Here is a 15,976-nt window from a genome sequence, read left to right as displayed (position 1 = left end):
TGTTTTAATACGCTGCAGAATTTTCTCACTCCTCTTGCATTCTTCTGATCTCTCTAAACAACTCCCAGGCCAACTATCCACACGGCCAGGGGTGGGATTCAGCCGGTTTGGACTAGTTCGAGCGAACCGGATGCTAATTTTACATCTGGTTCGCTAAATCGGTAGTTGCAAGTACTGGTTGGCCCCGCCCACCCCATCCTGCCCCTCCCAGGAGTCTCCACGCTCCCCATTTTGGATGCCAGGAAAGTGCAGGTTCACGCGGAGGCTCTGGGAGGACGAAAAACAGGCCTCCCGGAAGTCTGGAAACGGGCACATTTCTGGCTTCCGGAGGGCCTCCAGGGGAGGGCCATTTTCGCCCTCCCGGAGGCTCGAAAAAAGCCTCCAGAGCCTGGGGAGAGCAAAAAACGGGCTGTGCAGAAATGAGCCTGTTTCCAGCCTTCAGAGGCCTCCACAGCTCAGGGGAGGCTGTTTTCGCCCTCCCAGAGGGTCAAAAAAAACCTCCGGAACCTGGGGAGAGTGAAAAATGGGCCTTCCAGAAGTCCGGAAATGAGCCCATTTCCGGCCTCCAGAGGGCCTCCAGAGCCCGGGGGAGGCCGTTTTTGCCCTCCCGGAGGCTCAAAAAAAGCCTCTGGAATCTGGGGAGGGTGAAAATGCCCCCCCTGCTGTGCTGCAGGAGGCCAAGTAGGCCACGCCCACCATGGCCACGCCCACCCAGCACCAGGGCAGAGAACCGGTTGCTAAAATTTTTGAATCCCGCCCTTGCACACGAGTCTCCAAACCTAATAAGGTCTACCTATTAGACTTCCTATTTTTTGAGACCTAAAAATCAGAAGCTAGCAAGTACTTGAGAAACAATAGTTCCCGGTGGATGGACAGCATGCCGTTTTGACATTTGAGAAAGCTGTCTTAACGTTCTTTAGTCACATGGTTATTTGGAAATCGCCCGCAGTCATATAGTTTTAGTTTCAGTTTAGTTTATTGATCAGCCAATGGCCAGATCAAAGTGCAGAGTTCCAAACATAAATTATTACTAAAGTCCGATAAAGAACACAATTTAAAATGGAATTGGAATAAAACGCAGTTTAAAATGAAATTGGAATAAAACACAAAACGAGATTGTAATAAAACACAATTTAAAATAAAATTGGAATAAAATGCAATTAAAAACAAAATTGGAATAAAATACAATAATTTAATATAGAGATAAATAAAATACAATAAAATTATATTTCGGTGGCACCCCCATAATCTACCCCAGTCGGTCTCACTTATGCCGATCTCAACTGAACTGTGCTTTATTAAATGTTTTCAAATTCTGGACGCTCATAAGGTAAGTTGTTTTACTATGGGGATCCCAATGGATCACTCATTTAGTATATAGAGTAGATCAAGGTACCTGTCCCTCACCTTCTTATACAGGCAACAATCAGATCGGAGGTGAGCCAGGTCTTCTACTTCTGCCGCTCCACAAATGCAGAGGCGTCCATTATAGGGTATAGAATGAAATCTCCCATATCTGAACCATTATGTCAAGCTCTCGGAGTCTTATGGATAAGCTGGGCGATGTAGAAATTTAATAAATAAACAATAATTTGGATTTGTTGCCAAGAAGTTGATTGCTGAAAGGTAAGACTTCCAAATCTGGGACAATATTTCGCCTGCTATTCAATTTGCAAAAGAAACTTTGCAATCTTGTATTGGACATTCCAACTTTAGATATCAACATGACGGGCGGCCTTCTTCGCCCCAAGTTATAATGACTGGACATTAGTAGTCAATTTGAAAGTTATGGCTTTTCTTCCTACACTTTTACAAAGAAGATACAAAGCACCTTAAACTCCAATGCAACAACTCAAATTTGGCTGCTGAGGGTTGCGTCTCTCACACGGGTGTTAAAATCTATTCCTTCCAAGGGACAAAACGGTTCCTTCATAAATGAAACATTAAAATATTCTTTTTAAACTGCCAGGCGAACTATTCTTAGAAAATGATTCTGTGTTTTCCTCATTTTGGTCCTCTTAAAAGCTGACTTCGTTCCATATAAAAGCAGTCGAAAGGATTTTAGGATTAGCTTATGGTTTTTTTTCTTCTTATGTTTTCTTTTCAAAATATTATTCATTACTGCTCTGCGCGGGGTTTTTTCCCCCCTATTCAAGTTGTTTGAAAATGTCATTTTGGCAGTTCGTTGGTTTGCAGAATTGTGACGGCTGTTGGTTTCGGTTGTGCTGCGTTTGGTGGAGATGCGTGAAGTGTAAATTTGTGGTGGTAGTGATTTGTTGTGTTTCTTCTTCTCAAAGATGACTCAGAAGGACATTACTTTTGTGGCTGATTTTCTCACGGAGCACTTCAATGAAGTAAGTTTTCTATTTCATTTTTATTTTATATTTTATATTTGCTTTATTTTAGGATAGAATTAGAATAGAATAGAAATATAGAATATAGAATAGAATGCAGAACAGAACAGAATAGAGCTGGAAAAGGACCTTGAAGATCTTCTAGTCGAACACCCTGCTCAAGCAGGAGACCCTATACCACTGATGGCTAAACTTTTTGCCGTCGCGTGCCAAAAGCATGGGGAGGGGTCACACATGCGCATGCCCACACCTATAATTCTATGCGCCCCGTCCCCAGCACCTCCATGCGTGACCCACCCCAAGCTCTCCACGTTTTTTGCACGCGATGGCACAGTGGGCCCGGTAGGCCCATTTTTCGCCCTTCCCGGGCTCCAGAGCCTTTCTAGGAGCCTGAGGAGGGCAAAAACGGCCTTCCCCATCCCCCTGGAGACCCTCCGGAGCCCAGAAACAGCCCGTTTGCCGACTTCTGGAAGTTAGCAAACAGGCCATTCCTGGCCTCTGGAGGGCTTCCGGGAGTGGGTGGGTGGGGAAGGCCGTTTTTGCCCTCCCCGAGCTCCTAGAAAGGCTCTGGAGCCTGGGGAGAGCAAAAAACAGGTCTGCCTCACCCCCCCCTCCCCAGGCCCTCCGGAGGCAGGAAACAGTCTGTTTCCCTACTTCCAGTGAGCCCAGAAGCCCCAAAAATCAGATCCGTGCACCCGAGCTGAGCTCATGTGCCCACCAATATGGCTCTCGTGCCACATCATAGGTGTGCATCGTGGCCCTATGCCATTTCAGACAAGTGGCTGTCTAGTCTCTTCTTAAAAATCTTCAGTGACCCACGATTTCTGAAGAAAAGCTGTTTTATTTATTTAATTTGTTTTATTTTATTGTTTGCAGGTATTTTTATTTATTTATTTATTTTTTTATTTTATTTTTTTATAAAAAAGTTTCATTTTTACAATCATATCCAACAGCTCATCCAATGTACAGTCATATACAATTAGTCGGGCTTGCCCAGTCACCACCCCTCTTTTTAACACTCTTCCCTCTTCTACCTTCTTCTACTTTCCAGACCTTCCTCTCCTTCTCTTATCTACATCCTCTCCTCCCTCCACCCTCCACCTTCCTTCTCCCTCTTCTACCCCTCTTCCTTCCTCTTCTCCTCTTTCCTACCTCCTACTCTCTCCTCTTCTCCCTCCCCACCGTTCTAAAATGGTAACTGGGCAGACCCGACCCTGCATTAATTATATTTATACATCTTCAATAATCCCTGTACATTAACCATCACTCCATCCTCTACCCTCAACCCCCCAATTCCCCTCCCCCTTACCACCCACCACCTACCCCGACTTCCCAGAACAAAATGCAGGGTATCAAAACTAACAATCATAATCTAAAATAAATCCTAAATTATAATCTCTAGTCACTCCACACATAATCACATTCTCAATTCCCCTCTCCTTCAGAAATATATCTAATACAAAATATTTCCTAAATTTACTCATACGCTATTCGATATTTTTTTAATCTGATACTTATTTTGAATATAATCAATCCACATTTTCCATTCTGAAATACATTTTTCTTGTGTATAGTCTTTCAAGTAAGCAGAAATTTTTGCCATTTCTGTCAGATTTGATACTTCGAGTGTCCATTCTTCAATTGTAGTATTGTTTGCAGGTATTTTCACGGCAAGGAAGGGTTTTTTTTCCACTTTCAAAAGAGCAGGTTCAGGCCATCTCGACATACCTTAAAATTTATCTATGCCACTTCCCTTAAAGCTATTTTTTTCTCCTGATTATACTGTACCGCAGAGTGCCCTAAAACCCTTAGCAACTTTGAAGACGTATGGACTTAAAACTCCCACAATTCTTTTTTATTTTTTATTTATTTATTTATTTTATTTGCATTTTTATTCCGAAGACTCAGGGCGGCTTACACTATGTTAGCAATAGTCTTCATCCATTTGTATATTATATAAAAAGTCAACTTATTGCCCCCAACAATCTGGGTCCTCATTTTACCTACCTTATAAAGGATGGAAGGCTGAGTCAACCTTGGGCCTGGTGGGACTCGAACCTGCAGTAATTGCAGGCAGCTGCTGTTAATAACAGACTGTCTTACCAGTCTGAGCCACAGAGGCCCTCTAGCATGGCTAGCTAGGGAATTCTGGGAGTCGGAGTCCACACATCTAAAACGTTTCCAAGACAGGGGGCATATAGGATTATTAAAACCCAATACAAGGGCATGGTATCATCGTTGATTGATTAAACAAACGTTGGGGACTAATCCGAACTCCCAGCAAAGGATTTACCACTGATAGAGAATTTTCAGGACTTAAAACAGTTGCTTCCCCGTTCTCCTGCCTTCTTCACTCTTTCCTTTCTAGGCACCTGAGCTCTACAATCAAAAAGGGAAATACTTTAACGTCGAGAGAGTTGGACAGGTAAGGTGAAAGTCACTGCATTGAGTGACAGCCTGGGTCCTGGAGTTCTTGAGAAAGGAAGAATTGACCAGCTTTGACTTTCCACAAGGAAGTCTGCGGTCCGTGAAGCACTCTGCAATTTTGGAGTCATGTTACGCACACTTTTTCCCGTGTAGAGAAAAACGGGTGGGTTTGCGTGGGGGAAAAAAAGGCACGGGTGGGTTTGTGTGGGATTTGGGCTTTAAATTCTGTCACTACCAGTTCACCCAGCACCGGAGATGTGAGGGCACACCATCCGCGCATGCCGCGATATCAAACAACACGGGAATTCGCTCACTCGTGCCGTCCACACATGAGTGCGACATCAAACAACATGGGAGTGCACATACGCGCATGCTGTCCACACACGCGTGCTGCGTCGAAACCACAGTGATACACGATGGAATTGCGCCCAGGCGGGCACCTGCAGGTTGCTACTACCGGTTCTCCTGAACCGGTCCGAACCGGCTGATACCTCCTTTGATTTGCACAGTGATCTCTTCTGCATGCTTGCAAGATGTAGGGTGGTAGCCTCTACGAGGTAGAGCAATCTGGAGATGCGAGATACAGGTTACTTCCTCCACTTACGACAGTTCACTTAGTGATCGTGCAAAGTTGCCACCGCCACTGGAAAACAAAATGGCTTAGGACCGTTTTTCACACTTACGGCCATTTTTCACACTTAACAACCATCGTTTTTCATACTTACGGCTGAGTATCTGCGCATTCACGGGATCAAAATTCAGACGCTCGGCAACTGACTCGCGTTTATGTCCCGTGTGCGTGTAGGAGAGTGTCACGTGATCCTGTTTTGCGACCTTTCTGACAAGGGAGGTCAGTGGATTCGCTAAACCTTCGTGTCACTAAATTAGCAACTGCAGTGATTTAGTTAACAACTGTGGCAAGCAAGGTTGCAAAATGGGGCAAAGCTCGCATAACAAACGTTCTCGCTTAGCAACGTAAAATTGGAACTACATTGTGATCGTAACTTGAGGACTAGCTGTATATTTTCTAAATGTGAGGAAAGTTTGCCGGCTGCCCAAAGTCAAGTGATCAAAATTTAGAAGCTTGGCAACTGACTCATAGTTATGACGGTCGCAGCATTCCGGGGTCACGTGATCCCCTTTTGCGACCTTCCGGCCAGCAAAGTCAAGGGGGAAACCAGATTCCCTTAAACACCGGGGTTATTTAGTTAACCGCGGCAGTGATTGACTTAACGACGGTGGCAAGAAACGTCGTACAATGGGGCAAACCTCCCTGAATAAATGTCTTGCTGAACGAAACAGAATTTTTTGAGGCTCAGTGGTGGTCGTACGTTGAGTGGTGCAGTGGCCTAGAGGTGGCGCTCTCGCCTCACGATCGGGAGGCTGTGAGTTCCATCCTAGGTAGAGGCATGACGGGCACAGTGAGAATATATCTGCTGAACAAAACTCCGCACTGGCGACAGGGAACGGCATCCGGCCAGTAAACACTCAGCTCCATTCAGTTGCTCAGACTCCACCCCCACCCCACCCCACCCGCAATGGATTATGGGGTCATTCAGAGGTGGGTTTCAGCAGGTTCTGACCAGTTCTGGAGAACCGGTAGCGGAAATTTTGAGTAGTTCGGAGAACCGGTAGTAAAAATTCTGACCGGCCCCACCCCCATCTATTCTCCGCCTCCCGAGTCCCAGCTGATTGGGAGGAAATGGGGATTTTGCAGTATCCTTTCCCCTGGAGTGGGGTGGGAATGGAGATTTTACAGTATCCTTCCCCTGCCACGCCCAACAAGCCACGCCACACCTACCAAACCACACCCACAGAACCGGTAGTAAAAAAATTGGAAACCCGCCACGGGGGTCATTAAAAGAGGATGATGAATGGCGGTCGTAGGTCGAGATCTATGTGGAGTAGATTTAAATGGAGGCGTCCAGGAGCGGAATGAGGGTTTTTGTGAATGCGACACAGCTGCTCGTAGTAGTGGCTTTCTCCCGCGGCAAGGCCGAAGGGACCGGGGCATGCACACCGGGGCATAATATGTGTCCCTTAATGAGCAACTCTCAGTCACAAGGCACAATTGTAGCTGCGAGTGAGGTTTCATGGAGCAAAGGTTTACAGCCATTTCTGATAAATTGTTCCATTCTGCAAAGATAACAGACCGGTGGGAGGAAAGCTGCGATAAACAGATTGAAGACTGAGCCATAAACCACTGTAAAAGCAAAAAAAAAGACTGGACCTCTAAAGGTTTTCTGTTTCCCAGTTGAAAAAGCAAGAGGGAAAAAAATAAACCGGACCTGACAAGTTTTATTTTATTTCATTATTTTTGCAAAATCGAGAAAAAAAAATAAATCGGACCTGACAAGTTTTATTTTATTTCATTACTTTTGCAAAATCGAGAGAGAAACCTACAATCCTGGCATTTCTACACACACACACACCCCCCCCGTGATACTTATTAAAACCATTCTCTTTTCAGTATTTAAAAGATGAAGACGACGATCTTGTATCTCCGCCTAACACAGATGGAAACCAGTGGTTTAATTTCCTTCAAAACAGTAACAGTCTTAAAGGTACGGCGCGGTTTTGATTCCGAGATAATTGACCGTGTTAAAACTTGGGCCTTCGTAAGCTATTAATTCACCCGTCCTCTTGCATTTTGGAAGGAAAGTAAATAGATCCGGATTGTCTCTCTCACATTCCCCCCCCCCCACTCCACTTTTCAAGTGCTATCCTGTTCCTCGGCAACCTCTCCCAAGGTTAACATTTTGCAATTTTTCCATTTACTCTTCAAAAAGTTTTCATTTCTTGCTGTTTTCTGAATGTCTTCTAAAACAAGGGTCTCCAACCTTGGCAACTTTTAAGCCTGGTGGACTTCAATTCCCAGAATTCCCCAGCCAGCAAAGCAAAGCTGTTCTGGGGAATTCTGGGAGTTGAAGTCCGCCAGCCTTAAAGTTGCCAAGGTTGGAGATCCCTGTTCTAAAACTCACCACCGCTGCCATCCATCCGGTGCTCATGATTAAACCTATACTAGGATTTACAGAATTCACTTCTATATAACATCAGATAATATACTTAACTGTTGAACAGAGTTGGAAAGGACCTTGGAGGTCATCTAGTCTGACACCCCCCCCCCCCATCAAAGCAGAAGACCCTACACCATTTCTGACAGATGGCAGTCTAATCTTTTCTTGAAAGCTTCCAGGGATGAAGCTCCCACAACTTCCGAAGGCAACTTCTGTTCCTTCGGTTGATTGTTCTCACTGTCAGAAAATTCCTCCTTATTTCCAGGTTGAATCTCTCCTTGGTCAGTTTCCGTCCATTATTCCTTGTCTGGCCTTCAGGTGCCTTGGAAAATAGCTTGACCCCCTTCCTCCTCTATGTGGCAGCCCCTCAAATATTGGAAGATGCTCTCCTGTCTCCCCTGGTCCTTCTCTTCACTAGACTAGCCAGGCCCAATCCTGCAACCGTTCTTCCTATGTTTTAGCCTCCAATCCCCTCATCATCCTAGTTGCTCTTCTCTGCACTCTTTCTAGAGTCTCAACATCTTTTTCATAGTGTGGTGACTAAAACTGGATGCAGGACTCTAGGTGTGGTCTTACTAAGGCTTTATATATAAGACATTCCAGAGTTTCAACCAGAAATGAATTCTATGAATCCTTCCATAGGTTTACCAAGCAACGGATGCTCAGTGCTCAAAAACAGCACTGAGGTTTGTTATCGGCGGTTGTTGTTTATTCGGAAAGACAGGAAAAAAATTACCATTTTCTTCTGAAATGCCTTTACAATAAGTAAATCAAATATAATATTCTCTCCCTGGTATGAGAAAAGCTTCTAGTCATGGAAGGAATGGAGCAAGATTAGTTTGACTAGGTGGCTCAGTGGCTAAGACACCGAGCTTGTCGATCAGAAAGGTCGGCAGTTTGGCGGTTCGAATCCCTAGTGCAGGTCTCCTGCGTCAGCAGGGGGGGTTGGACTAGACGACCTCCAAGGTCCCTTCTAACTCTGTTCCTGTTAAAATGCACCTTTTTGTCAGCAAAACCCCAGCACTTTTAATAAATAGATTAAATTCCAGAAGCGCCTCTGAGTTATTGTACATTTGACCTCATTATGCAACTGAGATTAATTCTGAAAGTGGAACCGCTCTCTCACTGTGCATCACCCATATAATAGAGATGGCAACGAAAGACCTGAAGAAAGTTCAGAGTTCCAGAGTAGGAAAAATAATGGAACAGAATAGAATAATAACTTTATTGTCACTTTGAATGTACACTAATCGGCATACATTAAAATGAAATTCGGTTGCATATCTAGTCAATATAATCTAGTATTTACCAGACATGCAAATGCAATCTAGTAAATGCCGGACATACTACGTAGCGATAGAACAAAACTCCGCATTGGCGACAGGAAGGGCATCCGGCCATTAAAACACTGTGCTAGCTCCATTCAGTTGCCCAGACTCCACCCAGCAAGGGATTATGGGGTAATTAAAAGAAGATGATGAGATACATTTCACCTGTATGGAACTCTCGCCTCACAATCAGGAGGCTGTGAGTTCGATCCTAGGTAGAGGCAGATATTTCTCTCTCCAGGCACAATGAGAATATTATCTGCTGAACAAAACTCTGCATTGGCGACAGGAAGGGCATTTGGCCAGTAAACAGTCTGCTAGCTCCATTCAGTTGCCCAGACTCCCCCCAGCAAGGGATTATGGGGTCATTAAAAGAGGATGATCCTGCATAGAGATAGAACTAAATATGGCTAATTATTGGACGGAGGAATTGAATATAGAATAACAGAGTTGGAAGAGACCTTGGTGGTCTTCTAATCCAACCTGCTTCTCAAGCAAGTGTTGGCGAACCTATGGAACGCACGCGCGAGAGCGGCAAAACCCGGAAGAACGGCATTCCATCGCGCATGCGCAGGCCGGCACCCGAACTTCCGGGTTTATGCCGCGCGCATGCACGATGACCAGCTGTTTGTCAGGCGTGCATCCGTGCCAGAAACCGGACGTTCGGGTGCCGGCTTGCGCATGTGCAACGGACCGCCGTTTTTCCAGTATCGGTGCTCCCTTGTGTGCGAAGGCCAGTGGGGTTGCGCATTCCTCGCGGGATGGTTTCGTGTGCCATTTTCAGCACGCAGGCCAGCACGCGGTAACGTAAAAGGTTAGCCATCACTGTTCTATACAGTTCCAGACAAATGGCAGACTTCTGCAGGCAAGTTGTTCCACTTATTAATTGTTCTAACTGTCAGGAAATTTCTCCTTAGTTCTAGATTGCTTCTCTCCTTGATTAGTTTTCACCCGTTGCTTCTTGTTCTACCCTCAGGTGCTTTGGAGAATAACTTCACTCCCTCTTCTTTGTGGCAGCTCCTGAGATATTGGAAGACTGCTATCATGTCTCCCCTAGTCCTTCTTTTCATTAAACTAGACATATCGAATTCCTGCAACCGTTCTTCATATGTTTTAGCCTCCAGTCCCCTAATCCTCTTTGTTGCTCTTCTCCGCACTCTTTCTAGAGTGTCAACCATAAGATATGAGTGCAACTAACTATCTTAAAACAAACCTGGTTTGGCTAGGGTGCTGAAGAAGTGCCTTTTAAGGTTTTTCAGAAGAACTGGCCCCTAGCGAACAATGGTTTTGCTTAACGACTGGGGTTTTCGCTTTGTGACCACCGCAGAAAAGCTAATCGAAACAGATCAAGTTGTGTTATGACTGTCGAGACTTAAGCGTTGTCATGGGCAGACTCCACTACTATCATAAGTCAAGGACCATCCATCTATATTGCTACAAAGCTCATTTTTGCTTACATTGACACACGGGTCGTCTTCCATAAAGTATCTAGTCAGAGAAAACTGGTTTTATTAAAAATGCAGCCTTTTCTTGCGGGTCTCGTTAATTTGACTTTTTTTTTTTTCCTTTTTGAAATGTTGCTTAGAAAGCCCGTTGCTGTTTCCATACTACCCTCAAAAATCACTGCATTTCGTAAAGAGGAGAATGGAAAGGATCATTGATCAGTGTCTCCAAAAACCAGCTGTGAGTATCCAGAAGCACATCAGATTTGGGTATGGCAAGCCATCGCATGGGTCTCGGCTGTGTTTAAATATAGATCATTTTATTATGGTCTCCCTCCCCCCCCTCTCTCATTACTCATCTCTCATCTCTATTTATCTATCTACCTCTCTGTATCTGTCTGTTTATCTATCTATTCATTATTATCTATCTATCTAATCTATCTATCTATCCATCCATCTTTATATCTATCTATCTATCTATCTATCTATCTATCTATCTATCTATCTATCTATCTATCTATCTATCTATCTACCTACCTACCTACCTACTATCTACCTCTCTCTTTCTCTCATCTCTCATCTGTCTATTTATCTACCTCTCTGTCTGTCTACCTTCTGCCTATTTCTCTCTATTTATCTATCTATCATCTCTTAATCATCCACCCATCCGTCTGTCTGGTTTATCTATCCATCTCTCTCTCTCTCTCATCTCTGTCTATTTCTTTTTCTACCTCTGTGTCTGTCTGCCTGTCTGCCTCTATTTCTCTATCATCTCTCTATCATCCATCCAAACATCTCTCTCTCTCTGTCTCTCTCTCATCTCTATTTATCTACCTCTCTTGTGTCTGTCTGCCTGTCTATTTATTTATCATCTCTCTAGCTATCTAGCTAGCTAGTTAGCTAGCTAGCTATCCAGCTAGCTAGCTAGCTAACTAGCTGGCTAGCTACCTACCATCTATCTGGAGGCTTTACTTAAAATCATGGTTTTTATTAGTGTTGAATATCAGCATTTGCCTGACCTCCGTAGAGGCCATATGCTAAATGAATAATAAACAAGCACAGAAGGAAAGCAGAATTCATAAACAGAAGTTGTGAAATTTAAAATAGAGCAGCAGAATTGGGCTTAAAACTTTGGGTCACCTGCAGCCTATTTGGTTACCTTTAAGCGCAGGCCTAGAACTATATCGCTAAGAAATATCCTGCTTTGGATCATGTATTCCCGAAGAGCTCATATTCCTATTGGCGGTGGCAGAGTTACTGTTGGTGCTGCTGTGGGTAATTCTTTGTATTACATACTTATTCTCTTTTCCAGGATGTTATTGGGAAAACTGTCCACCAGGCGTTTTGTATGCCTTTATATAGGGCCTCCAAAAGGTAGGAGATTTTATTTTGTTTTGTTTTGTTTAATTCTCTTACTGCAGCTTACAGATAGTTATTGACTTCCAACCATTAACCACTAACCATTTGTTTAGTGACCGTTCCAAGTTACAACAGCACTGAAAAAGGTCACTTTTATGACCACACTGAGCCAACACACTACCTGACTCTGTGGTCTCTCTCAAAATCCCCAAAGCTTTAACCAAAAACTGTCTACTATTGACGTCACACCATTCCTAAGAGGTCCGTAAGGGGTGTGCATAAGAGCACAAACGTGGCTACCGTTCCTGTCCTATTGTTTTCTTTCATTATATCCATCAATATAGTTATTGCATACTTATGCTTATATATATATGCTTATATATTATATAGTTACTTTTATGCTTATGCTTATATATACTGTTGTGACAAAATAAATAAATAAAAATAAATAAATAAATTCCTGAGCCAACAAGGGTGGCCCCAGAATTCCTTGCCTTGTTCTGACTACGTAAAAACCCATAGAATATTTATGTTAGCACATATCGTACACCTGTTAAAACTCCAGATTGTCTTCTAATTTCTTTCTTTCCTATCTTAGTGAGGATTCGACATCTCAGCTTCTTAAGTTGCCCTTTTTGTAAGTACCTGCCTGCTTTATTATGGTCGGTTCATATATCACATACTAGACTCTGTTGTTTCTCCGTGTCATATAATACATTGGGTATATGCATAATTCTGTATACTTATATTTATATTTTTACATTTACATTTATTAGATTTATATTGCCGCCTATTCGCCCATGGCGAATAAATGTTTATTTATTTATTATTTTGTCATGTTTATGGTAGTGTATATTGAAAGCAGAGATCCTTTGAGAACTATACACAATGAAATTTCATTTTAATGTATGGCCGATTGTTGTACATTCAAACTGAAAATAAAGTTATCCTGAGTCTTAAGTTCTAAGTCTAAGTCAATGATGCTGTTGTGGATTTTTGGCCGTCGGCCCCTCCAGCAGCTGAATCTGAGGAGGAGGAGGAGGAGGAGATTTGGGAGTCGGGGCCAGCATCAAGGCAGCCTGAGCTCCGAGGGAGAAGAGGGAATGGAGCTGGCAGGGGGAGAGAGAGAGGCGGAGCCTAAGCCGTCAGTCAGCCCTCAGATGGAGGGTGAACAGCCCCCAGGTTGGAGGGGGCTGATGAGGAAGAGGAGGAACAGCTGGATCCAGTGCCTGACGCGCGGATGCACAGAAGGCAGAGGAGAGGAGAGCAGTGGAAATCTATGGGCCGGTCCTTGGGACAGAAGAGCCACCGCTGCTAGCGAAGCTCCACCCTAGCTCTGGGGATAAAAGGCAGGGGGCGGAGATAAATAGGTGTGGCAGACAACTATTTATCTCCCTGTTGGACGGACTTGTTAGCCTGACGTGAGAGAGAAACTTTTTGGTTTCCGGCGCTCCTAATCAAGGAATATTTGAGTTGGCATCAGAGGGTTTGTCGTGTTTGGGTAGCCCGGTCTGAACCGATGCTTCGTTGCTAATGAAGGGTCAAAACTGTTTTTGCAGGTGGCACGACAAATCGTACAATTTGCATTATGTTTTATTCACGATGTTAGAGAACTCTGTGTCCAAACTCTACATTCTGCGAAGGCATACGGACATTTCAAGGTAACGGTAGCACCGAGCGTGTTACGTTCTCTCTCTCTCTCTTTTTTTTTCCAACACAGTTCTGCCAAAAAAAACCCCACCTCTTTAGACATCTTCTAATAAACCGCTTTGTTTTTTTCTGATATTTGCAGGTCCACCAATAACGGACTGCTCGCCGTGGAGTTTGGAAACTTTCTGAACAAAAGCCTTAATGAAAGTAATGAAAGCAGGTCAGTCTGTTGAAAAACCTCCCACAACCTGATGGGGGAATGCGATGCTTTGCTGAATTATTAAAATGATCAATTGTGGCGTGTTGGTGAAGATGCAGCAGTCAAAAAAGGACTAACAGCCTGACTAGGTGGCTCAGCGGCGAAGACGCTGAGCTTGTTGATCAGAAAGGTCCGCAGTTCGGTGGTTCGAATCCCTAGTATAAGTCTCCTGCGTGAGCAAGGGGTTGGACTAGATGACCTGCAAGATCCCTTCCAACTCGGTTATTTTTAACACAGCCCTAGAATAGAGTATGAATAGAATAGAATAGAATAGAATAGAATAGAATAGAATAGAATAGAATAGAATAGAATAGAATAGAATAGAATAGAAAATGTGGAGTGGAGTGGAAGAGAAGAGAAGAGAAGAGAAGAGAAGAGAAGAGAAGAGAAGAGAAGAGAAGAGAAGAGAAGAGAAGAGAAGAGAAGAGAAGAAGATTTGGAGTGGAATGGAATGGAATGGATTGGAAGAGAAGGGACGGGAAGGGAAGAGAAGAGAAGAGAAAGAGAAGAGAAGAGAAGAGAAGATGTGGAGTGGAATGAAAAGGAATAGAATAGAACAGAACAGAACAGAACAGAACAGAACAGAATAGAATAGAATAGAAAATGTGGGGTGGAATGGAATAGAAGAGAAGAGAAGAGAAGATTTGGAGTGGAATGGAATGGAATGGAATGGAAGAGAAGGGACGGGAAGGGAAAAGAGAAGAGAAGAGAAGAGAAGAGAAGAGAAGAGAAGATGTGGAGTGGAATGGAAAGGAATAGAATAGAATAGAATAGAATAGAATAGAATAGAATAGAATAGAATAGAATAGAATAGAATAGAATAGAATAGAATAGAATATTTTATTGGCCAAGAGTGATTGGACACACAAGGAATTTGTCTTGGTGCATACACTCTCAGTGTACATAAAAGAAAAGATACCTTCATCAAGAATCATAAGGTACAACACTTAATGATAGTCATAGGGTACAAATAAGCAATCAGGAAACAATATCAGTATAAACCATAAGGATACAAGCAACAAGTTACAGTCATAAGTGGAAAGAGATGGGTGATGGGAACGATGAGAAGATTAATAGTAGTGCAGATTTAGTAAATAGTTTGATAGTGTTGAGGGAATTCTTTGTTTAGCAGAGCGATGGCCTTCGGGAAAAAACTGTTCTTGTGTCTAGTTGTTCTGGTGTGCAGTGCTCTATAGCGTCGTTTTGAGGGTAGGAGTTGAAACAGTTTATATCCTGGATGCGAGGGGTCTGTAAATATTTTCACGGCCCTCTTCTTGACTCATGCAGTATACAGGTCCTCAATGGAAGGCAGGTTGGTAGCCATTGTTTTTTCTGCCGTTCTAATGATCCCCTGAAGTCTGTGTCTGTCTTGTTGGGTTGCAGAACCAAACCAGACAGTTATGGAGGTGCAAATGACATGGAAGAACTTAAAAGTCTGGCAAAAAATTTTTTTTTAAAAAAGGGTGTCAACATATAGAAATGAACAGGTGGAAAATAAAATATGAACCAGTTGCCAGCTGGCTAAATTTTGATCACGTGACCCTGGGGACGCTGCAACAATTGTAAGTGTGAAAAACCATCCCTTTTTTTGATACTATTGAAACTTTGGTCACTAAACGAATGTCGAGGAGTGCCTGTACTGCAGAACTTGCTGATAAATACAGGTAGTCCTCGAGTTACAAGAGTTCGCATAGTGACCGTTCAAAGTTACGGTCACTGAAAAAAGTGACCTGGCGCCATCTTTTACACTTAAGACTGTTGCAGGGTCATGTGATTTATATTTGGGTGCTTGGCAACTGACTCATTTTTATGACGGTTGCAGTGTCCCGGGGTCCTGCGATCCCTTTTTGCGACCTTCTGACAAGCCAAGTCAGTGAGGGAAGTCAGATTCACTTAACGTCCGAGTTACTAATTTAATAACTTCAGGGATTCACTTAACAAACCGTGGCAAGGTAAGTCGTCAAAATGGCACACAGCCCACTTAACAAATCTGCCCGTAAAACGGGGCAAATCTCACTTAACAGATGTCTCGCTTAACAACGTAACGTTTTGGGCTCCATCGTGGTCGTAAGTTGAGGAGTGTTTTGAGTGGCGTCGTAACTGTGAAACCCTGCGATGCTCTTTTCCCCGATCTGTATTT

General features: G+C 43.5%; 1 protein-coding gene across 4 annotated transcripts in view; it reads left to right on the top strand.

Moving 5' to 3' along the window:
- Positions 1–15,976, top strand: part of ANAPC4 (anaphase promoting complex subunit 4) — a 55,437-nt gene that overhangs the window by 33,620 nt on the left and 5,841 nt on the right. For all 4 annotated transcript variants that reach the window (XM_058193378.1, XM_058193377.1, XM_058193379.1 and 1 more), the window contains 8 exons: positions 2,298–2,354; positions 4,723–4,779; positions 7,252–7,345; positions 10,712–10,809; positions 11,881–11,942; positions 12,526–12,564; positions 13,487–13,588; positions 13,720–13,797. In XM_058193378.1, the coding sequence (XP_058049361.1) occupies positions 2,298–2,354; positions 4,723–4,779; positions 7,252–7,345; positions 10,712–10,809; positions 11,881–11,942; positions 12,526–12,564; positions 13,487–13,588; positions 13,720–13,797 (587 nt within the window). The remainder of the gene's footprint in view (positions 1–2,297; positions 2,355–4,722; positions 4,780–7,251; positions 7,346–10,711; positions 10,810–11,880; positions 11,943–12,525; positions 12,565–13,486; positions 13,589–13,719; positions 13,798–15,976) is intronic.

The sequence above is a fragment of the Ahaetulla prasina genome, chromosome 8 (assembly GCF_028640845.1).
Source record: "Ahaetulla prasina isolate Xishuangbanna chromosome 8, ASM2864084v1, whole genome shotgun sequence".
In the NCBI taxonomy this organism is placed as follows: Eukaryota; Metazoa; Chordata; class Lepidosauria; order Squamata; family Colubridae; genus Ahaetulla; species Ahaetulla prasina.
This window is presented reverse-complemented; position numbering and strand designations above follow the sequence as displayed.